Source organism: Sesamum indicum, linkage group LG6 (assembly GCF_026168435.1).
Source record: "Sesamum indicum cultivar Baizhima isolate 11 linkage group LG6, ASM2616843v1, whole genome shotgun sequence".
NCBI lineage: Eukaryota > Viridiplantae > Streptophyta > Magnoliopsida > Lamiales > Pedaliaceae > Sesamum > Sesamum indicum.
In genome coordinates, this window is record NC_142662.1 from 5,733,080 (window position 1) to 5,760,449 (window position 27,370).

Genomic DNA, 27,370 nt, shown 5'->3' on the forward strand with positions numbered 1-27,370 from the left:
TTCTTTTTAGTAATTTTCTTTTGTTTCGAGGACAAAATGGTCTATTTATTGAAATTCTAGAGGACTAAATGGGCCAAAGAAATTTTATCACCTTCGAGTGGGCTTCGGCTGATTCTTACAGGCCCAATGTTTCTCATAGAATTGGGCGGCCATGGATTGCCATAACAGGCCACCCAAAGTGGAGGTAAAAGGTTATTGTGACGGCCCAATCATCAAAATAGGGAAAAATGGTAGGGGTAGTGGGGTAATTTACCACCCTCCAATTCTTCCCTTTTTAACAAGGTTTGCAAGCCCCAAACGGCCAAAACCAAACCCCGTGAATTGATTTAAATCACTGTTCGCCATCGCCTAGGGTTTTTCTCCAACTTTAGGGTTTCAGGTACTTCTGCTCTTCTCTGTCTCAAGCTTAATTATTTTAAAGTATTTCGTTCGGCTTGAGTGATGTATGGATCTGTCGATTGTTTACATACTGCATTTTTCTTTCAATTTTTTACTGTTCAAATCAAGTTGGCTTTTTTAATGGTCATAATTGTGTCTGTGAAGTTTGCAGTTGCGCGTGAGAATTTTGGTAAAAACTTGACTGACGAGTTTTTTTATCCCAAACTCTCCCTTTCATTATTTTGTTTATTTATTTTTTTTCGTTGTAGAACCTTGGTTCTCTCCATTCTTGTGATGAAGAAGTCGCCTCCCCCTCGCTTTTTTCAAATTTGTGGTATATAATTGGTGTTTGTCATTTCTGATTCCTTTGCATTTTTAGGCGTGTTCATCGATTTGATTCAAGATGTCCAGAGTGTATGTTGGGAATCTAGATCCTCGAGTCACGGAACGGGAGCTTGAGGATGAATTTCGCGTTTTTGGAGTCATCAGAAGGTAAAATCCTGGAGTAGTTATTTTGCGGTCAATTGTGAATTAGCCCCCGTGGAAGTGTAAATGAGCTGAAAAAATACCATGGAAAAAAAAAGGAAAATTATCCCATGAATGTATGAAAGGCAGCAGTGAAATTTCTTGCCTTGCGATGGGTTTTGGAACTTTTGTCTGCATTTGTTACCTTAGTAATTGGTGATATTGCATTTTGTGTCTGACCCTTTTATTTTAGGGTATGTTTTCCTGGCCCTGTAATGTTTACCTAATTGTAAAGGGATGTGTTGGCTATCTAGTTACAACATGAACTTTTATGTTGCAGAGTGACCAATTTTTTGGCACATTTTTGCCTCTGGGCATTGAGTGCTTGCTCTTCTGGTGCTGTGTTCATGCCAGAATTTTGCTCATTGTATCTTCATTTTCTACAATTCAGAGCATGCACCTACAGAGGTTTTGTAACTGTTTTATATCTTGTTTTCAAAATATGATCCTGTTCCCTTGTAATTCTTGGACCTGGAATACCTCTTTTCCAAGTTCACAAAATTATCCTGTGAATGTTGGTATGAGAACTTCTTATTGTTTTCATTGGAGTTTGCATTGCGCTAATGACATCACTCTGTCTGGTTGAAAAAGTAATACCCAGAGGTGTTAGGTTGAATACTTGATTTGAAGATGGGTGGTTTATTTGAAGTTGTAAATTTGTTAAACACGTTAATATGCATCATTAACATATCTCTTAGATTTATTATGTTTGTCTCTTATACTTGGGTGAATTCTTTCTTCTTAACTTATATTTATTTTGTGCAGTGTGTGGGTTGCTAGAAGGCCCCCTGGTTATGCATTCATCGATTTTGATGACCGAAGAGATGCCCAAGACGCCATCAGAGAACTTGATGGTGAGTTATCAGTATTATTTTTCTTGCTTATGTTTATAGCGTCTCTAGAAGTTTTAGGATTGTAAACTCGCCCTTTAAATTGAATCTTTTATTTTTTTTGTCTTTCAGATTTTGTTTTTTCTTTGCTTCTGCTTATTTCTCTAGTTAACGTGCCTGTTTGGGTTTGGTCATGGAACTTTGAAAACCATAGCATCCACCTCAGTTTCATCTTTAATCAGTTGGAATTTAACTTTTTTGGATTCTTATTTTCGATGAAAGAGTACAGCATCACCACCAGTCAGCATTTTGATGTTGCCTTAATGTGAATGTTACTGGAAATTATGACCTTGTTGGAGTAGGTAAAAATGGCTGGAGGGTTGAGCTTTCACACAACTCTAGAGGTGGAGGTGGTGGTGGCCGTGGCGGGGGTCGCGGACGGTCTGGTTCTGATTTAAAATGCTATGAATGCGGCGAGCCTGGTCATTTTGCTCGTGAGTGCCGAATGCGGGGAGGTTCTGGAAGGCGTAGGAGTCGCAGCCCCCCTAGATATCGCCGGAGCCCAAGTTATGGTCGAAGGTAAGTTTATAAGTGAGAAGACTTACAGTAAAAATCTCAAACAGAATTGTCATTGCAGCTGCAATTTTGGGAAATAAGAGGAGAGAAGATATAGAAATTGGCTATTTTCATTTCTATTCAGTGGACATGTATGGTCATCTCAGTATCTACTACTGTGCTGGAACAGGAGTTACAGTCCTCGTGCACGTTCCCCTCCTCGACGACGCAGTTTGTCACCCAGAGGTCGCAGCTTCAGCAGGTCGCCTTATCGCGGACGAGAGGAGGTGCCATATGCCAATGGGTTAAGTGTTATTTACCCTTTTCTGAGTTTTCTCCATTCTGATGCTCTAGGCATAGTTTCTGGACCTTCTCCATTAAATGTCTGTAGGTATTTCGGACATGCATGAAATAATTTCCGGTACCCTAAACTCAACGCTGTAAGCCAAAATCTTGTTTGATTTAGCTAGTTGAATCTGGAGTTGCTAAGAAGACTAGTAGATGTAGGGGGTGTACTAATTTTTAAGAGTTACTCATATGAAGGTGCAGAACCTATTAAAGAAACATAATGTACTTTAATGATATCTTAGTCAAGGGATGCGTTGGGGTGGGGTGACAACTCTAAAGGAACTGATATTTGAAGACATATGCATCTTTTTTATTTCGACTCTACTTGCTCATGTTTGCATTTGTATATATTATGCAGAAATGGCGCTAGGGAAAGGCGCAGGAGCAGGAGCTGAAGTTGGACAAATTATTAGTAATTTTGAATCCATGCAGAAGTTTTCGAATTATGTGTTTACTGTGCTTGGACTTAGTTACGGCTATGTAGTGAGGTGCCACCCTCAGCTTCGACTCGTGGATTTGGTTGTGTCTTTACTGCTTCAGTAGTAAGTTTGTCACTTAATCCTTATTAGCTTGTTACCTTTTCTCTTATATACATGAAATTATGAACTGATCTTAAAATATCTTATATGCATAATGCATATGGATTTGGATTCATAGATGATATCTTCTATTAGAGGCTTTGATAGAGCATTGCTAAAATTTCATAATTTTGTTTTTGTGTCGAGGTTCTACCTGGTACTGCTTCATTGGTTTTGATGCATCTGCACTTCTCTTTCGATCTTCATTGCCCTGCTGTGGGATCTTCAATTTGAAAGATTGTGGATCCCAGCTGGCTACACTGCTAGATGCTTCTTTTGATTGCATGTCTGCGGATGTGATTCGCCTCTCGTCAAATAGTTATTCGATTAGATTTAAGAATGAAGAGCGCTTCACGCACTTCCGGCAGTTAATCCATCGCTCGGAAGTCATGATGACTGGTTCCTTTAACAGTCCTTAAGATTGTTCCTGTCAAAAATGGGTTTTGGCCACTATCTTTGCCTGAGTTGCAAGTTGAGAAATTAAAGGCTGGTTTATAGAGCTGAAAGCTGTTACGCTGGAGTATATGGCAGTTACAGCCTTTCATTGGCGCTGGTTAGTTCCTTGTTGAAATAGAATCTTGTGTCAGTCTGGATCAGGGTAAGTTTTCTTCTGCTGTAGGGCAAACCCTGTTCGTCAACGGGATGGGAATGAACTTGCTCTATTTGTTTGGGCTGTTTCGGTGGTGGTGATTGGGTCAGTGATACACTCCAAATCTGTCTTATATCTTGACAAGTAAAAGACCATTAAAGCTCGATGATGACAGTTAGTTGAAGTTTGTCTCCCCTAAATCTGCCTCCTGATCTGTTTTCTTTAGCCTTCCCAAAAGTTTAGCATTTTGCTGGGTTTGCCTGAAGTCCAAACTTGATTGTCTTCAACAAAGATCTCTGCAATCGGCCCGTCGTCGCATTTGTGCTTCACTGTGACACCTTGGCTTGGTTTTTTGCTTTCTGTTACTGAATTCTTTTCCAATTCTGTTCCTGATAGCTGGAATCTATGTTATTAAAATTCTAAATCGTCTATTTTCTTTTGATTATATTTTGCATAATTTTCCTTGGCCTGTAGATTTTTAAGCATGCACCTTTGCAGAGGGTGATTTTTTTTGCTCAAATGCGAGAAGTAAAAATTATGATTGTTGCTGAATGTTGATCATGAAAGTGTGTACCAAGTTGATTGGAAGTAAAATATCTAATATTCATACTAGTGCGGGTAATGCAATGGGATCGCACAACTTGATGTAGAGCGAACTATTCAGAACGAACTCAGAAATGAGAGGGCGTTGAGATGGTTCATGCAATTTGGTCTTTGAATTAATACTGCTTTTGGTGTTTACCCAGCTCTAATGTATAGAGAGAATTGCAAAGTCGAACTTTGCTTTCAAACTGTATGAAGTAAATGGAGAAGGTTAGACTGCCCTTAAAATCTTTTGAAGTGGAAGGTGGAGACGATGTTTGTGGTAATGGGAGCGGTGAGGTGGTTTAGGGGATAGAGGTCGACAGAGGTGGGATGAAGGGGTGGTTATTGTTAAGGCAAAAATAGGCTGGGGATAGAGATTCTAAACCAAGATTTGATGTCCATGGGCTATGCTTACAGATTTGAATTTTTAGTATATAGTTTCATCATCATGTGCGTGGAACGTGCATAAAACGGATATGGCGCCAAAATCATCGGCTGCCTCTCAAAAATGTGAATTTGTTACACGTGCGCATCTATCTCCAACTCTCCACGCCCAGAGTTGGTTCTCATATCATATAACATTTTACTATTTTCACAACATCCAATTTCCAGACTACCTATGTATATATCCTATAACCGAACAGTTCGAAACCCCTGTTCTTTTTTAAAAGAAAAATAACTATTAATTATTTATGAGCTATTACAACTAAATTTATCATGAAATGTATCCATTTAACTTAATGTAATCTATTCCATATATAAAAGAAATGGCACGATATATCACACACAAACAGACACACACACATATATATATTAAGTGAAATAAAAAAAAAATTATTAGATGTGGAACAGAAAACTTATTATATATCTTGTTAAATTAGAGAAACCTAATAGCACCAATATGTACAGGCAGTAATGAGGAAGCCGGAATGCTGAATTAAGGTTGATCGGACCTAGACATTTGTGCTTAGCTATAACAATACGACAATATTATAATGAAGTGAATGTTGGTTAAACCAAATTATCAGGCTTGAACAGCCAGGGGTGTGTACTAATAATTAGTTTTCCAACACTAAACCATGTGTCCAACTCTTGCAACGATTTACCACTGTGCATCAGTTCACAACTGGACTCACTGTAATAAAATCTTACCCCGCAAGCCCAATCCCGGCAATGTCAGTTTCTAAAGTTAATGACCAGAGATTCTTTGCCTGGAAACTCTGCTGTCATAATAAAGATCTCTTCAGGCAGCAGTATTTTTACTGCTGCTGTTGCAGTTAAGAATTTCATCGCAGTCAATGTAGTCTGTTATGGCCTTTACGTCCACCTTCTGTCTCAGTCTCAGTTACTGCAGGAATAAAATAACTGAGCAGTAGCTGTTTCTTTTCCAACCTTTTCATTAAAGTCAACCGTGGACAACATAATAATTAGGTCCCATTCATCCGCAAGAAGACACTTTCAGGATTTTGGGCTTTCATTTTCACCCTAATCACACTGGAATTTGGCCAATTCTTGCCATTTTTCATCTGACAATGATTGCTTGAAAGACTTGGAAATAATGGGTTCAAGAAGTTATATGGGAGTAGCTTTTGTTTATTCTGGATGCATTTAGTAGTTCTACTCTTGTACACTATCTGCTGCCAAGATTTCAAGCATGGAATGCAAGAAAGAGAAGCAAGTTAGGTAAGTTTTTGTAGCAGTTCTGTGGCTTGCAGCCCATTTTTCCTTTCTATGAAGAGTTGATGAATGTACTAAGTAAGAGATCTTTCACAGGTTTCAAGATGAAGAAAAACAGAATCTTGAGGTGTTCAGGGAGAAGAATGGGGCTCAAGGCCGTGAGAAGCAACTGCCTCTGTATAAAACTTCAGCCCCTTTGCGGAAATCTGAAGGTGGATATGCAGACAAGATTCCTAAGTTTGGCAGGTCGAAGGTTTTCCCAGAAGGTCATGAGCCAGAGAAGAAGACAGTCCTGGACCCTGGAAGTGAGACTGTCTTGAAATGGAACAGGATTTTCTTGTTTTCTTGTTTGGTGTCACTCTTTGTGGATCCCTTGTTTTTCTACCTGCCTTCAGTTCTAAATCAACACAATTCTTCATGTATGCATATAGACATAAATTTGGGGATAATCGTTACCTGTGTTCGGACAGTGGCCGATATATTTTATCTGTTACATGTGATTATAAAGTTTAGGACTGCTTATGTGTCTCCTAGCTCAAGGGTGTTTGGCAAAGGTGAACTTGTTATGGATCTGAACAAGATAGCAAAGAGGTACTTGAAGTCTGAGTTCTTCATAGATGTGATCGCCGCTCTGCCTCTTCCTCAGGTAACCCCTGCTGTTGGAAAATCTTTGCAAATTAAGTTAAAACAATAACTCTGTAATTCACTGAAAATCAATGTAATACTGTTTATCCATACAAGTCGGGAGATTGAGATTTAGCGCGTAAGCGCGAGAGTAGGCAGGCTGGTTGAACAATCTTTAAATACTACTATGAGATTCGAGTATTTGTTCTCTTAAGGATTCTTGAAATAGCTTAAGTACATACCCTGAAAATTCTTGTCCTGTTTTTATAGTTCTACTGTGCAGCAAGATAGATATGAGAAAGGAAGCAAATAGTATTGTAATCTTACCCTCAGCTTAATCTGGGGTTCTAATTGCGTGATTTTGGGGTCTTGGGTCACCATGTCTGATTGAAAGTTTAGAATAATCCCCAGTGCCGATTGATTATCGTGTTGCGTTGTCCTTTCCAGATTGTAATATGGTCCATACTACCGGCAATCAGAAGCACCCATGCTGACCATACCAACAATGCGCTGGTGCTAATCGTCCTGCTACAGTATATTCCCAGATTATATCTGATCTTCCCATTAAGTTCTCAAATTATCAAGGCTACTGGAGTTGTCACAAAGACAGCCTGGGCTGGTGCAGCATACAATCTGCTACTATACATGTTGGCAAGCCATGTACGTCGCTTTGCACTTGGTCTTTTAGCAGTCGAATTTGTATGGGGTCCTTATCATTACAAGATTCAGTTTGTTTTTTGTCCTAAACGATTTATATACTTCCGTTAGGTGTTGGGGGCTGCCTGGTATGTGCTGTCAATCGAGAGACTTGCAATATGTTGGAAATCGGCTTGCAAGGCTGAATTTAGAAGTACTGGATGCTCTCGTAATTTCCTGGATTGTGGTACTTTGACCCACAGTGACAGAGCAAATTGGGTGAACAGCACGCTTGTCTTCACAAACTGCAATCCTGATAATACTACTTTCTTCAATTATGGAATATTTGGAAATGCTGTTGCAAAGAATGTCGTCTCCTCTGAATTTCTGAAGAAGTACTTCTACTGTTTATGGTGGGGTTTACAGAACTTAAGGTATGGTGGCGGAACTCCTTCACTTTTGCATGTAAATCTGTTCTTATTGAGATAGTCCTGATTATCAATTCAGCAGAGGACCGTTTATATAGGTGAATTGATGTAGTAGTTTCTTGAGTAATTACGAATATTTCTAGTTGGATTCTTTGGAGAATATTTTGTGGATTGACATTCATGTTTCAAATGACAGTTCTTATGGTCAGACATTGTCGACAAGCACTTTTATTGGTGAAACCTTGTTCGCCATACTCATAGCCATCTTGGGGCTTGTTCTGTTTGCCCATTTGATTGGAAATATGCAGGTATTGTGAGAACTAAATATTGTGTTTACACATTCTCTGTCTTGGGTCACTTAACCATGTTAACATTTCTACCATTTATTTGTATTTCCTCTTAGATTTTTCAAGTTTAATGATGCCTTAACAGCTCTTCCTATGCCATCACAGACCTATCTGCAATCTATCACGGTGAGGCTTGAGGAGTGGAGGCTTAAACGGCGAGACACTGAGGAATGGATGAGGCATCGTCAACTCCCAGAAGATCTGCAACAACGTGTCAGGCGCTTTACACAGTATAAATGGCTAACCACAAGAGGAGTCGATGAAGAATCTATCCTGCGTGCCTTGCCCACAGATCTCCATCGTGACATTAAGCGCCACCTTTGTCTAGACCTTGTTCGTCGTGTAAGATTTTCAACACTTTTTTCATATCTTAGGATTCTCGGCTCTGCTTGTTTCTTGGTGACATTACAATAGCTTCTGTTGGTTTTTACCCTCGGATAAGACTAACAGTGTCCTTTTCCAATTTTTCAGGTCCCCTTTTTCTCTCAGATGGATGATCAGCTTCTGGATGCAATATGCGAGCGTTTAGTTTCGTCCTTAAGCACCCAGGGGACTTACATTGTTCGTGAGGGTGATCCTGTGAGTGAGATGCTCTTCATCATCAGGGGGACGTTAGAAAGCTCGACCACCAATGGAGGCCGATCGGGATTCTTCAACTCCACAACATTGAGGCCTGGTGATTTTTGTGGGGAGGAACTGCTGTCATGGGCTTTGCTTCCGAGGTCTACACTAAACTTGCCTTCTTCAACAAGAACTGTGAAAGCCCTAAGTGAAGTGGAAGCATTTGCACTAAGAGCAGAGGACCTTAAGTTTGTGGCCAACCAATTCAGACGGCTCCACAGCAAGAAATTGCAGCACACGTTTCGGTATTACTCCCACCACTGGAGGACGTGGGCTGCCTGTTTCATCCAGGCGGCCTGGCGTCGACACAAAAAGAGAATGCTGGCGAAAAGCCTAAGCATGCAGGAGTCGTTTAATTCATCACATGACGAGGAATTACCTGATGAAAGTGATAAAGAGGAGGCACCAAAAACCGTTGATTTGTCTCAGGTGAAACAGAATCTGGGAGTGACAATACTGGCATCAAGATTTGCTGCCAACACAAGGAGAGGAGCTCAAAAGATTAAGAACGTTGAATTGCCTAAGTTGCAGAAGCCTGAGGAGCCAGACTTCTCAGCTGATCCTGATGATGATTAGCCCAACTCTACCTTACTCAAAGTAACCTGAACATCACGTCTTGTTCTGTTTCTCTCAGACTGTCAGACATTTCAAGGTGCATTTCACAGTAAACTCAAAAGACAAGATGCACACGAGTATTTTTCTGTCCAAACGAGGCAGGAATTGTACTCGTTGCATAAGCCTGACGACTCTCCTCAGCAGTTTAGAAGTAGTGTACAGAAAACCAGCAGAGCTCACATTTTGATCCTCTATTCCACTTTTATGTTCCGACTCCTAGTCCGTTCAAGTAAACACTGTTACCTGCAAATGTTAATGTTAGAAAGGGTGAAGATTCGGAGGCTGTATAGGAGAGACAATATAAACTTGGAATAGAGGATATGAGGAGCTACTCTATCTCATGGTTGTGATTGTATTAAGAAAAACACATTCTTTTCCCAAGGTTTTGCCGTGTCTGAACCATGCATTGTTCCATCAGCCGGTACCCATATCGTTGCATTTCTTTTTGAAAGAAAGGAATAACCATTTGTTTCATAGCTAAAGGTGCATTTCTTTTTGAAAGAAAGGAATAACCATTTGTTTCATAGTTTAAGACGTAGAGAGGTGAAAAAAATAGTGCAAATACTTAGCATACTATGTTGTTCAATTAACACATAACGACGTTATCACATGTGATTTAATGACTGACAACTTATATGGGTAGAATTTCGTATCCGTCTGCCTGTTTTTCAGAGGTTTAATGGATGCCACTACCCAATTGTTTTATTTCATTAGATGGGCAATGAGAATTATGGTGTTTGGAGAGTTGATAGTGTTAAAGAGTAGTAGGGGATAGGGATGCAGATGCAGCCCACAGCCCCATCTCTCTTGTCCTGTGACAGACAGTTGAGAATTTATGTGTGTAAGAAAGCACAGCACAGCTGCAGCAGCTATGTATGGATCCCATGTTAAGTAGTTGAACACAAAAGTAATAACTAATAAATGATGAATAATTATTGACCACAAACACAATTGGTCTCACTTTTGACAGAATTAATTTGCATATGTTTGTGTCTTTCTTTTTTATTGTTGATGTGAGTCTCAGACGGATTTCCCTGAAAACTACTTATTACCATTAAATGCTCTCAATCCAGGATCTCAACAATAATGTCACATCTTCCCTATTTTTACTCTTCTAATACATTACTTAAATTATTTTATTTGGATAATTACACTGACCTCTCTTAAAATTTACTGCAGAGATCCTTTATGATTTGAAAAATTACATTTAATATCAGTGATATTTATTATGATCCAATAGATAGACCCATTCGTCAGTCAAATTTATGAAACTTGTTGGCATCAACAAAAAGTCATATTTCATATTTTACTCCAAATGTACTTATTACTGATTATTTGTTAATCAATAATTATAACAAATTAAGTATGCATTACTTATAAAATATTATTTTTTATTATAAATAAAGATATTAAGATATTTAGTATTTATCTATTATATTTTTTTTATTATATATATTTTTAAAGTTCAATAATCAGTAAAAAATCAAAATCAAATTGAATACTAAAATAAAAAATACCAAATCGAATTTTCAATTTCATCAATTTTCAATGGGTTAACCCAAAATTGGAGGCTCAGTTGAAGCCTGAAATCACCCAAAAAGTGTTGATAGATTCTTCCTTTTGCCGATTGATAGAGATTTCCATCCCTAATTCTTTGGCTCTTTCTGCATGAGGGACATTTCTCTTTTCTTTATCAGTATAAAAATGGAAGAGGATAACAAATTCTCTCACTGCTGCAATCAAATGCCTAATCTAAATTGTGGGTACAATTACCCTTCAAAGAATGAGTTCCTCACTACAACCAATTTCCATGGATAATTAATCATGGTCGACGTTTTCTTGAGAAAATTACAATTTTAGTCTTATAGAGGATGACGATTTTAAATCCTATACAAACTCATTTTAACAATTTTATCCCATAATTTTAAAAATTTTATACACTAAGAACAAAAATATCCGAAAAAGTATACTGAGATGCATGTGATGTGACCGAGTTAATTGGGTGCACCCTTCCAACTGTTTTAGCAAATTTCGATCATTTTTATACTCAATACACCAATTATTAAAATTACACAACAAAATGATCAAAATGGACTAAATTTGCCATTCTCAGGACACAACTCCTTAATCCTTAACCATGGATAGAAACCCACAATTTGCAGGCATGGTCCTGGTTTCTTGATAAGAAAGAATTTCAGAGATGGGAACAAGATTCTAATATGCAGCATCATGTGAGAGCAATGGAACATCAACCACTTGTCCCAGTTGATCCCAAACAACTCAACCTTGCACGTTTTCCAGCTTATGGAATATCACACACAAACATTGATGCAAGATGCCAACAAATTCTGTAGGTGGCCTGTCATAATCCCAACCACAATTCCTTCTCACCATTGATTTTCAGGCTCCGACCATACAAACCTAGTCAATCAAAGGCAAATTTTGCCCCAATTACAGTTCCAAACCTCTAACAACTTGCTCTACTGAATACCCCACACAATATTTTGTGGCCCCTCAACTGCCTTAAGCCCCTCTCAAGATTCAGTTTTTTTAAATACTGTTTCGCCTGCCGACGCCCGTTTTCATCTCCACGATACAAAACCACAGGTAAGAAAACTGAAGTGAAAGGCCTGGTGGGATTGGGGTGGGTGGGGGTGGGGGGGTTATGGCATTATGCAAGTTCTCTGTGACATTCATGTAGTTCAGAATAAGATGAGAAATGTATACAATAATGCAAGAAATGTGGAAGATAATCTGCATTAAATCATCATGTTCAACCATGTACAATATATATATATATAGGGCGAATGATGAACACCACAGTACATACATACAAAACAATAACTATCTTTGAAGGACTATGTCGATTGTTATCCTATCTAAAACAGCAAACCGGAGAAAAAAATGTTATAAGGGTATATGGAACAGGGGAAATTCTTATTGGCTTTATAAATGATATTCACTCTGAAAAAATTGCTGAACTAAATGGTAAATGGTGATTGAATAGGGACAGACTACCTTGGTCGTGCATGGTGCGATGAGGTTGTGTGGCGTAGGCTCTGTTCGGTCATGACTTTGCCGAAATGTTGTATTTTTCACAGCGAGCTCCCTTCTTTATCAACTCATTTGCTCTCCAATCAAATCGAGACCAACAAGGACGAAACTGATTCCTTGGAAAAGCAGAAAGTAGAAGTGGAGTCCATGAGCGGACAAGAGGCTTCTCACTGCAGCTGTTAACAATAGGAAAGCAAGAACTAGTTCTTTTCTGTATATCTTGTTTATTTTCTTGACCGGTTTGAGTGTTTGTCCTTTCTGTTCCTTCAATAGACCGAGATCAGAAAGATCGTTTTCTGAAGCTCCCCTGCTAATTTGTGGTTGGATCAGTGCTTTCATATCCCTATCAGCAGCAGTCAGCAAGTCGGATTCTGAAGACCGGCCAGCCTTCTTCGTCACAATCCACTCGTACGAGCTGCCTAGTTGGAAGAGTCCCGAGATCATCGCATTGAATTTGGTGACCGACATTGTGTTCTCGAAAAGAAGGTAGGGAGCAAGGAAAGGGATAGATTTAGGCGCGGGGAGTATGTTGAGGAATGTCATAAGAGCCGGCACGTAACAAAGAACCCACATAGGCAGCTCAGCTTCGGGTATAAACATCATTAAAGGAAGAACTATGCAGAATAATGTGAAAGAATAGAATGGAAGAATGAGTTTTCTCAACAAAAAGAAGAGAAATATCAAGTTGGCTTTCTTCCATATGGATATCTGCACAAAGTTTTGCACATCATAGGACCATTAGTGAGGTTTTTTTCCATCTCATGACTATGTAGAAGATAGAATGAACACCAAACATACCTTTGACTTTATTACAGCAGGCAGGCACAGGCGGAAAAGCTGCATAGGACCAGAATGCCACCGGTGTTGTTGCTTCCTGTAAGCTTCAAAAGACTCGGGAACTTCACAGAGAACCTGATTCATTAGCATACACCACATAATTTAGGCATTTGTATTAGCCCCGGTACTGTATGGATGTTCTTGAATTACAGAATTGGCTAGCTACGAGTAATGTTGTTCAGTCTTTCCAATTTTGTCGAACTAATACTCACTTTGCAGTAAATATTTATACGGAAAAGATGTGGTGATTCATACCTTGACATCATTTAGAAATATGAACTTCCAACCATTGAGATGCGCACGTACAGCAATGTCCATATCTTCTACAGTTGTCCTTTCAAGCCAACCGCCTGAATCTTCCAATGCTTTGATCCTCCAAACACCAGCAGTTCCGTTAAAACCGAAAAAATTCAAGAATACCCCATTAACCTGCTGTTCTACTTCAAAATGGAAACACAAATTGATGTTCTGGAGACGAGTTAACAAGTTTTCATCCTTGTTCACAAATGCCCACCGAGCCTGAACCAATCCCAGATCAGGATTGTCCTGCAGGAAAACAATTTACGTTAGTAATCATAATTTTATCCGTGTGTTACTTTCAAAGATGAAAATCGGCATTTCTTTCACCTTGAAATGTGGAACTGTCTGCTTGAGAAAATCTGGGGTCGGTTGGAAATCTGCATCAAATATAGCAACAAATTCATAATCCTTCACATAATCACAACTCATTGCGGACTTGAGATTCCCAGCTTTGTAACCAGTCCTAACCAAACGATGTCGGTAGATTATGTTGATTCCCTTTTGGCTCCACTTGGAGACTTCGGCCTTAATCAGCCATTGGATGCCTTCGTCGTTAGAGTCATCAAGAACTTGAATCAACAGACGTTCTTTCGGCCAATCAAGCTGGCAAACTGCAGAGATGGACAGCTCGTAGACCTGTGTGAAAAAGCCGAAACTTTATTAAAGTCTAACATTTTCACTAAAATCATTACACCCTTATGACCATCAAATCTTCACCAGAATTACTTACTAAATACAAGACACTGAAGAAAAATTATGACAAGAAAATCTCATACCTCCCTCTCATTACACATGGGAATTTGGACAAGAACCATTGGGTAATTGCATTGTGCTCCTTCCTTTTCATCCTGTTGAAAAGGATCACCATTAACTTCAGGTTTGATCTTCTTCAGCTTGATATATAAGCAACCCAAACAAAGAATCAGACGGTCCAAAGACTGGATGATGAACAGAACAACACAGAAGGTGGAAAGAGATTGAACAAACGGTGCAATATATTGCCCCCTCAACTCCAACCAAGCAACATAAACCAGATGGAAAAAACCTTGGAGGTCAGAGGTATGAGGAATATACAAATTTGGGTTCTCAAAATAATGCCAACCTTTGAAGTAAGCAACCAACTCAAATCCCAAAATAGCCAATGAAATCACTAAAAGGGCTTTGATGATTCTCAACATTAATTTACCCCTTCCAAGCTTCTCACTCGCAAGAGCCACTCCTTCCCTTAGAATCAACCTCCTCTTGATAGTTCCAAGAAGAGCCCACAAGATAGTTGCAAGCCAAGCAACACAGCCGACAGCCCTGTTAGCCTTGAGCATCAGAATCCATCTAACTTGCTTGGCATTCTTCAGCCTGCCCTTCTCCACAGGCTTGAATGCAGCATCAGGTCCATCAATCTCCACAATGGAGAAATCAGGGTTCTCCATTTTTACAATCACAGGAGTTCCCTTTGCTGCGTCTCTAGCCCACCAGTCAAAAAGATTCAATCTTGGAGCCATTTTCCTCTTTCCCCTACAAAATGGTGGTGAAAATTCTCACCCTGCAAGGCAAAGAGAAAACAACCCAGAATCCAAGAACCAGCTCAAAAGCTAGAAACTTTAATTATTTGAGGAAATCTTTACAGCCCAGATCTCAAAATCAAGAACTTGATACCACCCATTAGAGAAACAAGCACAATGGGCAAGGATTTTCACCAATGGAAACCACTAATTAAATAGCCGTCAGTCTCACAGCCAAACGTAATTACAGCAGAGAAAAGAGCCATAATAAAGAATAGTATTTGCAATATTCTTTGCACACTCTCAAACGCTACCCTGGAAAAACACTACACAAAGCAAGGCACCATCGTAGAGAAAGGTATCTACCATCTGCCACTGCCAGACCAGTTAGGCCTTAGCACCTTATATTTATTCATTCTCCTCACCAGAACCACCACTCCTCATTTTTAACTTTACTTTGGTTAAAATTTTAACAAACGAGAGCCTAAATACACACACAAAAAACACATAAACATGGTCTATTTATTATTAAAAAAGGGGGGAAGGGGAGGGGGACAGTAGTTGGCCACTCAATTTCTTGCAACGGCAGAAGCAGCAGTGTCTATCAACTGTTGACTACCAATTATTGAGAGCAAACAACACGTAGAGCGAATGGTGGGAGGATGAGTTGAAAATAAGGACAGCAGAATGCAGATCCCAACGCTCAAGATGAGCTTCATCTCTACCCACTCAACGAGGAAAAGTTTATTCTCTAACCGCACACTTTCTCTAGTAAAAGAAGCCTTTACCTGATCTTTAATCTCAATTTCTTTTGTAAGAAAATGATTAAGAATTAGTTGAAATGGCAAGAATGAACTAAAAGTGGCATGTAAAGAAAGAACACTCTCTGTCTGAAAATTTTTATTTTGAAATTATTGTACATTCCTTAGTGGTGATCCCTACCCATCATAATCTCTAACTTTATGCGTAACGCCACGCAATGATGATGATCATATTAAGCAGTAATGAATGACTTTTTAGCTATTTGCTGCTTTTTATGTCCAAGAAATTTACTTTAACAACCAAGCTTTTATGAATAAATACTATTATGTATCCAAACCAAATTAGTTCAGGTTAAAGGTGACTAAGATTATATATATATATACGTATATATACTTAACTTAGTTCATAATTTGAAATATAATGTACATGTGAGCATGACGCTAATAAATCAGTGGTCGTTTAATATGGTTATAGAATCAGACGAAACAAATTTTATCAACCATTTATGAAAAGAAAAATTTATCCAACTTATAAAATCGTGTTGAAATACTAATATTATTAATATAATCATATAATTACCGTCCCTCCGCTTATTCCTTAAAACAAAAAAAAATGAACACTGTGGTTGTGCAGGAAGCCAAGAAGGAATGTCATTGTCAAGCTACCTTGCGTGAACCGACATTCTCATACTCCTTTATTATATTTGAGGAATAACTTATTTATCAAGAAAATTACCATCTTTTATTAGTGGGTTTTTATTTAGGAAGTCGAGGAAACATTAAATTATACAGACACAATATTTGAAATTTAAAATCAAATTGGAAAATAATCAAGAATCCAACGGCTGAGGTGCTGCTGCTGCATACTTGATTGATGATGGGCTACTTAATTAACCTCTAGAAATTAACATCCCAACCATAAAATCATAAAGTAATACAATGTCCTGACAAACCTGATCGATTAATCATTTATTCACGCAAAACCCATTTGTTATTTTAATTAATATACTAGCTACCACATTAATTAATAATGCTAAAGTGACATCCAAGATCGTGACCGTCCATCTTCGGAGTTGCAAGCATGCGCCTTCTTTAGGGTTTTAAATAATTTCAATCGAGTTCAACACATAATCGTAAGTTTATTTAGTTATTATCAAGTATTGAAAATTGCATTTGAATTTAATTTAATTATTGATCTGATCGAGTCTTAAGTATTTTTTAATCGAACAAGAACTAAATCCAATGAATTTGATATTTTTAAGTATATTATACTAGTTTGTACTATTTGAACCGCGCTGGAAAGTTTATCGAATAATATAACGAGCTTTTATCAATCAATTTTAATTAAGTATCGAGTAGTTTGATTTATTGTTCGGTCCTAAATTTTGTTTCAATTTAAATATTTTCTTAGTGTAAATTAAATATTTGCATCATAAATTACATTCTAAAAAACTAAAAGTTGACTCACATTATTGAGAAAATAAATAAATTGATCGTATTCTGATTTAACTTTTAGTGCTGTCATATTCATCATTTTTATCAAAGGGAACAAGTCAGAAAGGACGAATTTACTTATATATATATAAATTTAATGATAAGAAGAGTTTATAGTTTTGTTAAGTTAATTAAGTCTTAATGACATACAAAGATGGCAACTACCCACCTTCTAAACACCCTCACTTTTCTCCTTTCCTTTGTCATTTACTGCTAATAGCGCCAATAATTATATGATAATATATATTCATAAAACGATGCAATTCCTACAGCTATTATATAAATCGTGTTGTATTTGATTTATTTTAGTCGTATTTTTATTAAAACTTTAATACATAGGGATGGTAAATGGAATGGGTAGGACTGGACGTTACCCAATAACATTCAGATTTAATTTATCGTCGAGTCCGATGAATTTTGGTTTTACAGAGTCGATCGAGTTTGGATAAGCGTTACGTACTGTCTAAAATCGATTTCAAATAATATTTATGAATAAATATAATTATATCTTAAAACTATCTTAATTCTTATAAAAATATATTAATTAATTAAAGAAAAAAAGAGCTAAGCGAATTTAAGTGCAAAGTTAGAGCAGGTTTAAGACAAGATGGGATAGACTTGGGTCCAAACTACATCAGAGGTGGAATAGGGCAGGGCCGGTTGGCACAAGTCTTGGACCGAATTCAAAACTAAAAAGGTACATTTATATGATTTTCTTTTTTTCAAATTTTTGACAAATGAGAAAAAATGCATACAACAAACTAAGACGATCAATGATAAATATATAAAGTAAGTAGACGATTGACGTAATTTATATGTGCTATTTTTATCTAGATATTATCTTTATGGAAAATGTATGATTGGAATTGCTAATAACGATGAAGAGGCTATACTTGATGAATTATTGAGTTGAATGATTATGTGGGAAGCAAGGTAATTAACATCATCTATATATATGTGCTCTATTTTCTTCTATGTTACATATGGTTGTGTGGCTAATATATGGGAAGGAGTATTTGACGGATAGTTTCAGTTGAATGATTGTTTGGTGAAAGCAAGATGGTATAATTGATTAGATGTGCTACTTTGAATGCTTATATCGTGGAAGTATGATGTAAAGTGTATTTTTCATACTCCAAGAGTGTATGGTTGGGACCATGTGAATATGATTGAAGAGATATGATGATGTGTGGTTTTACTTGACTAGTTGCTTACAAAAATAGTGATATAAACATGAGGGGGTGATGAAAACTGAATATAATGATTATATGGATACCTCTTTGATAATCAAAACTAGCCTGTATGGCAACTTCAGCCTGTGTGGCAAATCTAGCCTGTGTGGCGCTCAAAGGGAGATTCACTTAAACTTAATATGACGAAAAGTAAGGATGAGTTGGTGGAAAAAGGTCTCATATCACCATCTTGTACGTATACTAACAAGGGAAGAGTTGATCGTATTGTTGTGAGATGTTTGCATCATTAATCAAATGTGATATAATAGAATCTAATTTGTGGTTTGTGTTATTTGTTGCATAATGTTGTAGTGTTGAACTAAAGATAAAATTTTATGTATAGCTGGAGTTGGTTGTTTACTTATTGAGTCGCAGACTCACCCTTCTGCAACATTTTTCAGGTGTAGACATTGGGTTCTGTTCACTCTCCAAGAACAAGTCCACGTTGTTCATTTCAAGTTAGGTCAGGCTAGTATGCAGTGTTCCACTCACAAATTAATAAAATTAGAAGTCTTGAAATTGAGAATGTTGATGATATATTAATAGAGAGGATGACTTGTGAATAAGAGTAATATTTCTTTCTTGCTATATGTGATTGAGACATGTATAAAGATTGTGAATAAGCTGACACTCCGGCTAGTGGTATTGACAGAGTCCGTGGTATAACTATGGTCATGGTCATGCTTATGTTATCTTTATAAATATATTTAATTACGTGGGGTAATTAAGTAGCATAAAATAATGTTATCGATAGGGAGTATCACACCAAATTATTCTTATACATTTTCATACGTTAATATATGTGAGGAGGTATATTTTCACTGTTACAAGGGTAGCTCAGTAAAAAAAAATATTATTTGACCTACAATAAATTAGTATAAGACAATTAAAGGTAAATATCAGTTTTTATAAATTCTTTTGTTAATATTAACAAATTTAATGAATTTTAACTAAATTTGTTAGACGGAAATAAATTTTATAAATATAAATGTAGTTCTTTAAATTATAGAGAATTGACGTATAATTACATTACATATGAGGAAAATATAATGATCCAAAAAAAAAAAAAAAAAAAATGGGGGGAAAGAAAGTGAGAGGAGAAGAATAGATAACCGACAGCTGTTTATAAGGAAAGTATCTTCCCTACAAGTACAATCGTATCTGCTGTGGCTGTGCTGCCCCCCTACTTATAACTCAAATTAATTACCAACACTAGACACAATTGGCCATCTGTCCTTGGCAATTGGCATCACTTTTTATATTTTAGTTTTTTTTATTAATAATAATAAATAAAATAAAATAAAAAACCATCCTGATAATTTTAATTTAATTAATACATTAATATGACTGAAACTGATAAATAAATTATAATAACTCATATAAAATAAAATAAATATTTTATATAAAGTGAAATAAATACACACACTTTCTATAGAACTCGAACACATGACTTTAAACTTATTTCAAAAAAAATATTGAGAATTTTAAAAATTATATAAGTATAATAAGGCATCTTATAAAATGTTGTAGGGTACGACATATATACCTCAGGAAACGTGTTTTTATAGAATTCGAAAATAAGACGTTAGGAACTTCTGAGATTATCTAAATAAAAGTAAATAATTTTTTATATATATTTAATATTTAAATAAATTTCTTTAATTTGGGTTGTATTAATTATAATTTTTTTATTATTAACATTTTATAAGTTTTGCAATCATATTTTTTTAATATTTTAATTGTTTCAAAAGTTTATTTTAAAAATAAAATATAATATATTTTTATTAAAACAATTTATAAGATACATGAATTTGTAAGGTTTTAGAGTAAATGCGGCAGACATCCTCTTAGGGTGATTAAGCCCAGTTGGGTCCAAAGCCAGCCCAAACTATACTGAGAATCAGGCTTTGAAGAACAACCACTAAATGCACCTCTTTGAGGAAAACCAAGAAACAAAACTAATTTTAAAATTCTTACTAAAATTAGATTTGGTCGAATCAAATTGAGTAAGTGTAATATAATTAATATGAGATTACTCATTTTTTTAGGGATAATTACACTCCCCTTCCATGAGGTTTCGTGTAATTATGTGTAGACCCTCTATAGTTTGAGAAATTATATCTAGCATCCCTGAGGTTTGTTTGTATATAACAAATAAGTTCTCCGTTACTCAAATTCACTAGATTTGATGATATTAACACAAAAACTAAATGAAAATTGATATTTTCCCATGAATTACTTATTATTAACTTATTTTAGGTTAAATAATTTTTTTAGAACTAAATTACAATTATAACGTTGAAAATATACCTTCTCATATACATTAACATGTGAGACGTATGAGGGTAATTTAATTATAAAAAGATTTATTTGACCAATAATAAGTCAACCGAAGGATAAATATAAATTTTTTTCTAATTTTTTTTGTTAATATCAACAACTTTGATGAATTACCTAATGGATGTGTTTATTTGTTAGATGGAAGCAAACTTATAGATGCAATTTTTTAAATTAAAGGGGATCTACGTGTAATTAGAACAAACTTTAGGAGAGGAGAGTGGAATCATTCATTTTTTTATAAACTATACACCAATTACATTATATATTTATTGTACTTATTATATAATTGATTCAAATTTCACGAAATAAATATTAAGTATAATTAGTTAATTATAACTTTTTAGGATGCATGCATTGGAAGTAGACCGTAGAGAGTGTGCGGAGAAGAGAGGTTTGCGCAACCACCTCTAATTCCGGGAACTTCATGCGGAAATAAATACACAGAATACCCGCTCCCTCAATCACCACACTCGACATGCAGCTTTGATTTGCAAGGAATAAATCCAACACAATTCGTCAGACTCGTTTTTGCTCACCTGATTTATAATTTTCAGCAAAAATGAGTCACAGCGCCATGATTCTCATCGCCGCCGTGCTTCTGATCTCCTCCGCGGCCACCACCTCCGCCTTCAACATCACCCGTATGCTGGAGCAGTACCCTGAATTCAGCGAGTTCAACGGTCTCCTCTCCAAGACCGGCCTCGCCGCTGAGATCAACCGCCGCCGTACCGTCACCGTCCTCGCCCTTAGCGCTGGCCACCTCGGCGACCTCAGCAGCAAGACGGAGGATGTCCAGAAGAGAATTCTCAGCAACCACGTTGTCCTGGACTACTACGACACCACGAAGCTCAACAAGCTGAAGAACGGCAAGGCGGTGCTCACCACTCTCTACCAGGCGAGCGGGACGGCCGATGACCAGCAAGGCTTCATCAATGTTACCCATAATACGGAAGGCCACATTATCTTCGGTTCCGCCGAGAAAGGCTCCCAGATGAACTCCCAGCTCGAAGGCGCCGTCGTTGCGCAGCCCTACAACATTTCCGTTCTCAGCATTTCTAGCCCCATCATTGCTAACGGAATCGATGGAAACAGGAGCCCCATGCCTCCCCAGGCCGCCCCCTCCCCATCCGATGCTGCGTCTTCACCTACCGACGACGCTCCTGCCTCAGCCGAAAGCCCGGAGGTATCTGTCACTAATGCTGACGCTCCGACCAGCAGCGACGGCACGTCCCCTAACCCAGCTGAAGCTCCTGCCGATTCTCCAAATTCCCCGGCTGATGCTGCCGATGCCGATAAAGCGAAAAGCAGTGCCATGGTTTCTGGGGTCTCATTCGCCTGGACAGTGGCGTTGGCGTCGCTGGTTGCTGCAAGTCTTTGAAAATAAGGTCGTCCTGGAAATAAGTTTGTGTAGATAATAAACAAAGGTCAAATTGTCTGAAAGTTGCCAATAGAATTAAATTATTGAAGAGTTAAATTGATATATGATCATCGAATATCTTGAATGTGTATATAGTCTTGCGGCACGTACGTATTAATTAGGGGAAACCTAACAATTAATCTGTAAGCACTTCACTCATCCAGCATGTCAAAATTAGGTGATCATGATTCAATTATTAGCCAATTTTTCAATTAAATAGAAATCATTACTAATCTTCTTCATTTTTTTTTGTTACCATCTCATATATTTATACTCTCGTCCAATAAAACTGATCAAATTATTAAAAAGACATTCATTTCCCAATATATTTATCCTAATTATTACTTCTTTGTTTTTCAGATAGAAGTAATAGTTACATTATTATACTAATGTTTAAATAAATTCAACGATCGGACAATATATCTTTTTAATCAATACATTGTATAATTAAAAATTACAATAAACTTTCATTTGAAGGAGTAATTGGACCAGGGGGTATGTTGCTACTATTTTATGGATAGTAGATTTTAGTGTATAATTCTGACTCTGCCGCTCAAATACATGAAATGCTTCTCAAAAATTTTTGTAATGAAACCTATAAAGTAAGGTACCATTAAAATCACATTAAAAAGTTCTTGATAATAGTCTTTCAATACTCAAATTAGATAGATCATCAAAATAATGTTACAACAGATTTTGCAGCGAGTATTTTATTGCAAAAGTTTGTCATCTTGTTGCAAAGTAATTCGTGGAGCAAATTAAAATATTTGAAATTTCCTTACTTTTGGTGTCAAAATCCTTGGCACACGGCATGCTTTTGGGTTTGATGGGACTATGAAGAATATCATGAAGAATATTGATGTATATGTTGGTATTACACTTTCTATTTACAAGGGTAAAAAAATAATTTTTTATATATTAGCCATACAATAGTATATATATCTTACCACAGTATATAATTTTCAACACCATTATAAATACTCAAAATATTATGTTTTACAGGAAGTTACTATTCATTGATTTTGACCTCTGATACATATCAAAAAACCCTCTCATAAATCGTATATTTTCATCTAGTGTGCAATTGTATCGTAGGTAAAATTCTCGTTTCATCATTTCGTTAAAATCACAACTTCATTGGCGCCGTTTTTGGAAAAATTTGCCTCGACACTGAGTATGCAAACTAAATCATGAGCTCGTGACATCAACGATTTGGATGTGATCCGCGAAGCTCAAGTGAACGGGGCGGAACAAGACCCACCTTGCAAACAGTTGTCACTCCACAACACAGGAAAATCTTCTATTGTAACGGAGAGTCTCATCTCTTGAAGACGATGTTGAAACCCCTCATAACACATGAAAGAATTCTGAATAACTTTTACTAATAAAGAGTGAGAGTAAAAAAATTTAAAATATACTTGGTGATGGAGTGGTGGAGGTCTTTATTTTTTATCTTCTTTTACTATTTTTTTATTTTTTATTTTTTAGCCTCTACAAGCGTATTAAGAATAATAAATGATTCCCCACCCACCCACTCCATATGTTAAACTCAATTTAAAAAGTGTTTACTGTCGTACAATGCTACATCAAATATTTAATTCGAGAGTGGGGGACTATATGATATATATATTAACATTACACCTTCTATTCACAAGGGCAAAAAAGTAATTTTATATATATAAGCCATACAATAATACATATACCTTACCACACTACATAATTTCCAATACCGCTATAAATACTCAAAATATTATTTTTTACACGAGTTACTATTAATTGATTTTGACCTCTCATACATACCAAAAACCCTCTCATAAACTGTGTATTTCCACCTAGTGTGCAATTGTGTCGTAGGTAAAATTTTCATTTCATCATTTCGTTAAAATCACAACCACATCATTGACGCCGTCTTTGGAAAAATTTACGTCGACACTGAGTATACAAACTAGGTGTCGAGCTCGTAACATCCATGATTTGGATGTGATCCGTGAAGCACAAGTGAACGGGGCAGAACAAGACCCACCTCGCGAACTGTCGCCACTCCACAACACAGGAAAATCTTCTAGTGTAACGGGGAGTCTCATCTTTTGAAAACAATGTTGAAATCTCTCATAACACAAAAGAATTCTGAATAACTTTTACTAATAGAGAGTGAGAGTAGAAAAATTTGAAATATACTTGGTGATGGAGTGGTGGAGGTTTTTATTTTTTATCTTCTTGACCTGGATTCAAAATTCAGAGCGCGCGATATTGTATGTTTTCTCCCAAAACACATGGGGCCCAGACTAGTTGGGTCTGCAGTACTGATGGGCTTGCCTCGAGCTCACACAGCCTAGCTCGAGGCATAACCTCGAGCCTAGACCAACTGGGCCTGCCTCGAGCTCGCCCAACACAGCTTGAGGCACATAGATCAGTTCGGCCCGCATGACACTTGGAGCTCGTCCAGCTGGGTGGATCCAGATTTGATTCAATTAGGCATGGTTAAGCCTCTGCAAGCCTATCAAGAACAATAAATGATTGCCCACCCACCCACTCCATATGTTAAACTCAATTTAAAAAGTGTTTACTCTTGGACAAAATATTACAGTATTTACTCTCGGACAAAATGCTACACTAGATATTTAATTCGAGAGTGGGGGCCATATGATGTATATATTAACATTACACCTTCTATTCACAAGGGCAAAAAAGTAATTATATACATATAAGCCATACAATAATACATATACCCTACCACACTACATAATTTCAATACCGCTATAAATACTCAAAGTATTATTTTTTTACAGGAAGTTACTATTAATTGATTTTTACCTCTCATACATACCAAAAATCATCTCGTAAATCGCGTATTTTCACCTGATGCGCAATTATGTCGCAGATAAAATTCTCGTTTCATCATTTCGCTAAAATCACAACCACATCAAATATATAGGATTATAATCATGGATTGAATATTGTATGAAAGCTGATAAATTATCCTAAATTTGGTTAAGTTGATTGAAAATATATATCATATCTTATTCGATAATATTATGTTTGGTTCAATTGATTAGCAGCAATGTTGAGGCCAACGAAGTCGTTGGCCGATCCCTCAAATCCAAAACCAACCGAATTTGTAGCCTCTTGACGTTCAAAGCCATTCAAATTATGTGGAAAAGAGTGCTAAACGGTTCTTCAAAAAATAGTACAACGACATGTGTAATATAATTAATTTAATGTGATTAAAAAAAATATTGATGAATATATATATATAGGTCGGGTCTTAGACTGATCCTAAAATCATTACATTCATTCGAATAAGCGACACTGGTTCCTGTTAGGGAAAAGCTCGGCCAAGGGTTAATAATAAAAATGAGTCCCTCCACCTCCGCCTTAATCCTCGTCTCCGCCGTGCTTCTCCTTTCGTCGGCCACCACCTCCGCCTTCAATGTCACCCTAATCCTAGAGAAGTACCCTGATTACACTGAGTTCAACAACCTTCTCTCCAAGACTGGTGTAGCCGATGAGATCAACCGTCGCAATACCATCACCATTCTCGCCCTAAGCAACGGCCGCTTCGGCGACATCTCCAGTAAAAAGGAGGATGTCCAGAAGAGAATCATCAGCACCCACGTCGTCCTTGATTACTATGATGTCGCGAAACTCAAACAATATAATACCAGTAAGGGTCCCCTCACCACGCTCTTCCAGACGTACGGGCAGGCCAAGCAACAACAGGGCTTCCTCAATGTTGTCGTCAAGGACAGCGAGGTTTTTCTCAGCTCCGCCGTGAAGGGCGCCTCAATGGATTCCAAAGTTGAGAGTTCCGTTGCTTCGCAGCCTTATAACATCTCGATTCTCAGCATTTCTAGCCCAATTATTGCTCCCGGAATCGACGGGGCCTTGAGCCCAGCGTCGGCTAAGCAGCCGAATGCCGCCGCCCCAGCAGGTAGTGAGGGGCCTGCAGTGGCGGAAGGGCCAAAGCAAGAAGAGGCTGCTGCTGGTCCAGAGGGTGAAGGTACATCGGCGGCAGATGGTAGCTCAGAGCTATCTCCAAATGCAAACAGCGCCGCCGTGAAGCAGGCGATGTCTGGATTTGGGTTGATAGCAGCGGTGGCATCATTGGTTGCAGGTTTCTAGAATCACTGTGAGATCGTTGTTCAAAAATTTTGGTGGTAGATGGAGTTTATGTTATGGAGGTTTTGTAAAGAATCATAGCATGCATGTGAATTAGCAATATTTAGTTGCGTTTGAATGTTCTGAAATTCATAATTGAAACTGAATAAAGCGTCATTTTATTTAACTAAGTGCATAGTGCATTTTATACGTAATGCTACCTCTAGAAGGATTCTTAATGTTTATTTATTTATTTCACAAGATATTGTAAGGATGTTTTGATTTAATATATGAATAAGTGATATATAGCTTTTTTAATAAAGTTACTATAGAGGAATAACATTGTTGTTGTTTTTTTTTAAAACAAAATTTATAATGTCATTCAATACATTCTGATTGTGTATTGAGATTGAATTGTATGGGTCGTATCTTGAGCACGATGATTTTGAGCAATTTGAAACCACATAGTCAAACAACACTCTATAGTTAGCATTCGACGATCGAATCAGTGGATGGATCTTGATCTTAGGGTGGGATATAAAGAGGCAAGTAACCAAAATTTAAGATCATTTTCATATACCTGAATGCAACAATGAATGAGATATCTATAGTAGTTAACCAAGAAGTGTATGGATGTAAGTGTGGCAAGTTTGATCATACCGTGTTCTTCTATCCATGGTTGTCGTTACGCATTAGTGGTTCTCTTCAAGCTACTTGGGTCTATGCCTTTGCTGCCATTTGTAATTGGATGGTTGTTTTTAATTTTTACGTATTCCCAAAAAAAAAATAGCCAAAGTACTTATTTCATGATTCTTAAGTCTTGGAATAATATTTTATGTAGATGTGGATATTTATATTCTTTCAAGTGTTTTATTTGATATTTTTGAATCTTTCCATCAGATTGGATGTTTTGTTTTAAATTTTATTGCATCTTTTATTTCATTTTAAGTATACACGCGGCATATTTTATTTAAGAAAATTATTTATACACATGCATTTCCA

At 37.0% G+C, this 27,370-nt stretch overlaps 5 protein-coding genes across 5 annotated transcripts; 4 read left to right on the forward strand and 1 right to left on the reverse strand.

The window, feature by feature from the left end:
- Window positions 1-225: 225 nt before the first annotated feature.
- Window positions 226-3,290, forward strand: LOC105164916 (serine/arginine-rich splicing factor RSZ22). Its single transcript, XM_011083741.3, has 6 exons — window positions 226-379; window positions 758-870; window positions 1,669-1,757; window positions 2,096-2,312; window positions 2,479-2,592; window positions 2,995-3,290. Exons 2-6 carry the CDS (start codon window positions 782-784, stop codon window positions 3,029-3,031), a joined length of 546 nt encoding a protein of 181 aa, XP_011082043.1. The 5' UTR covers window positions 226-379; window positions 758-781; the 3' UTR covers window positions 3,032-3,290.
- Window positions 3,039-9,812, forward strand: LOC105164914 (putative cyclic nucleotide-gated ion channel 14). Its single transcript, XM_011083739.3, has 8 exons — window positions 3,039-3,178; window positions 3,362-6,071; window positions 6,162-6,711; window positions 7,137-7,349; window positions 7,458-7,759; window positions 7,950-8,061; window positions 8,206-8,442; window positions 8,572-9,812. The coding sequence occupies exons 2-8, from the start codon at window positions 6,043-6,045 to the stop codon at window positions 9,295-9,297; spliced, it is 2,169 nt and encodes a 722-aa protein (XP_011082041.1). The 5' UTR covers window positions 3,039-3,178; window positions 3,362-6,042; the 3' UTR covers window positions 9,298-9,812.
- Window positions 9,813-12,077: 2,265 nt separating this feature from the next.
- Window positions 12,078-15,896, reverse strand: CSLC5 (Cellulose-synthase-like C5). Its single transcript, XM_011083738.3, has 5 exons — window positions 14,304-15,896; window positions 13,855-14,163; window positions 13,483-13,773; window positions 13,189-13,302; window positions 12,078-13,098 (listed from the first exon to the last, which is right to left on the reverse strand). The coding sequence occupies exons 1-5, from the start codon at window positions 15,024-15,026 to the stop codon at window positions 12,454-12,456; spliced, it is 2,082 nt and encodes a 693-aa protein (XP_011082040.1). The 5' UTR covers window positions 15,027-15,896; the 3' UTR covers window positions 12,078-12,453.
- A 5,431-nt stretch (window positions 15,897-21,327) lies between these two features.
- Window positions 21,328-22,486, forward strand: LOC105164912 (fasciclin-like arabinogalactan protein 14). The gene has a single exon (XM_088882089.1). The coding sequence runs from the start codon at window positions 21,413-21,415 to the stop codon at window positions 22,229-22,231; it is 819 nt and encodes a 272-aa protein (XP_088738215.1). The 5' UTR covers window positions 21,328-21,412; the 3' UTR covers window positions 22,232-22,486.
- Window positions 22,487-25,564: 3,078 nt separating this feature from the next.
- On the forward strand, window positions 25,565-26,605 carry LOC105164911 (fasciclin-like arabinogalactan protein 3). The gene has a single exon (XM_011083736.3). The coding sequence runs from the start codon at window positions 25,625-25,627 to the stop codon at window positions 26,390-26,392; it is 768 nt and encodes a 255-aa protein (XP_011082038.2). The 5' UTR covers window positions 25,565-25,624; the 3' UTR covers window positions 26,393-26,605.
- The last annotated feature ends 765 nt before the right edge of the window (window positions 26,606-27,370 follow it).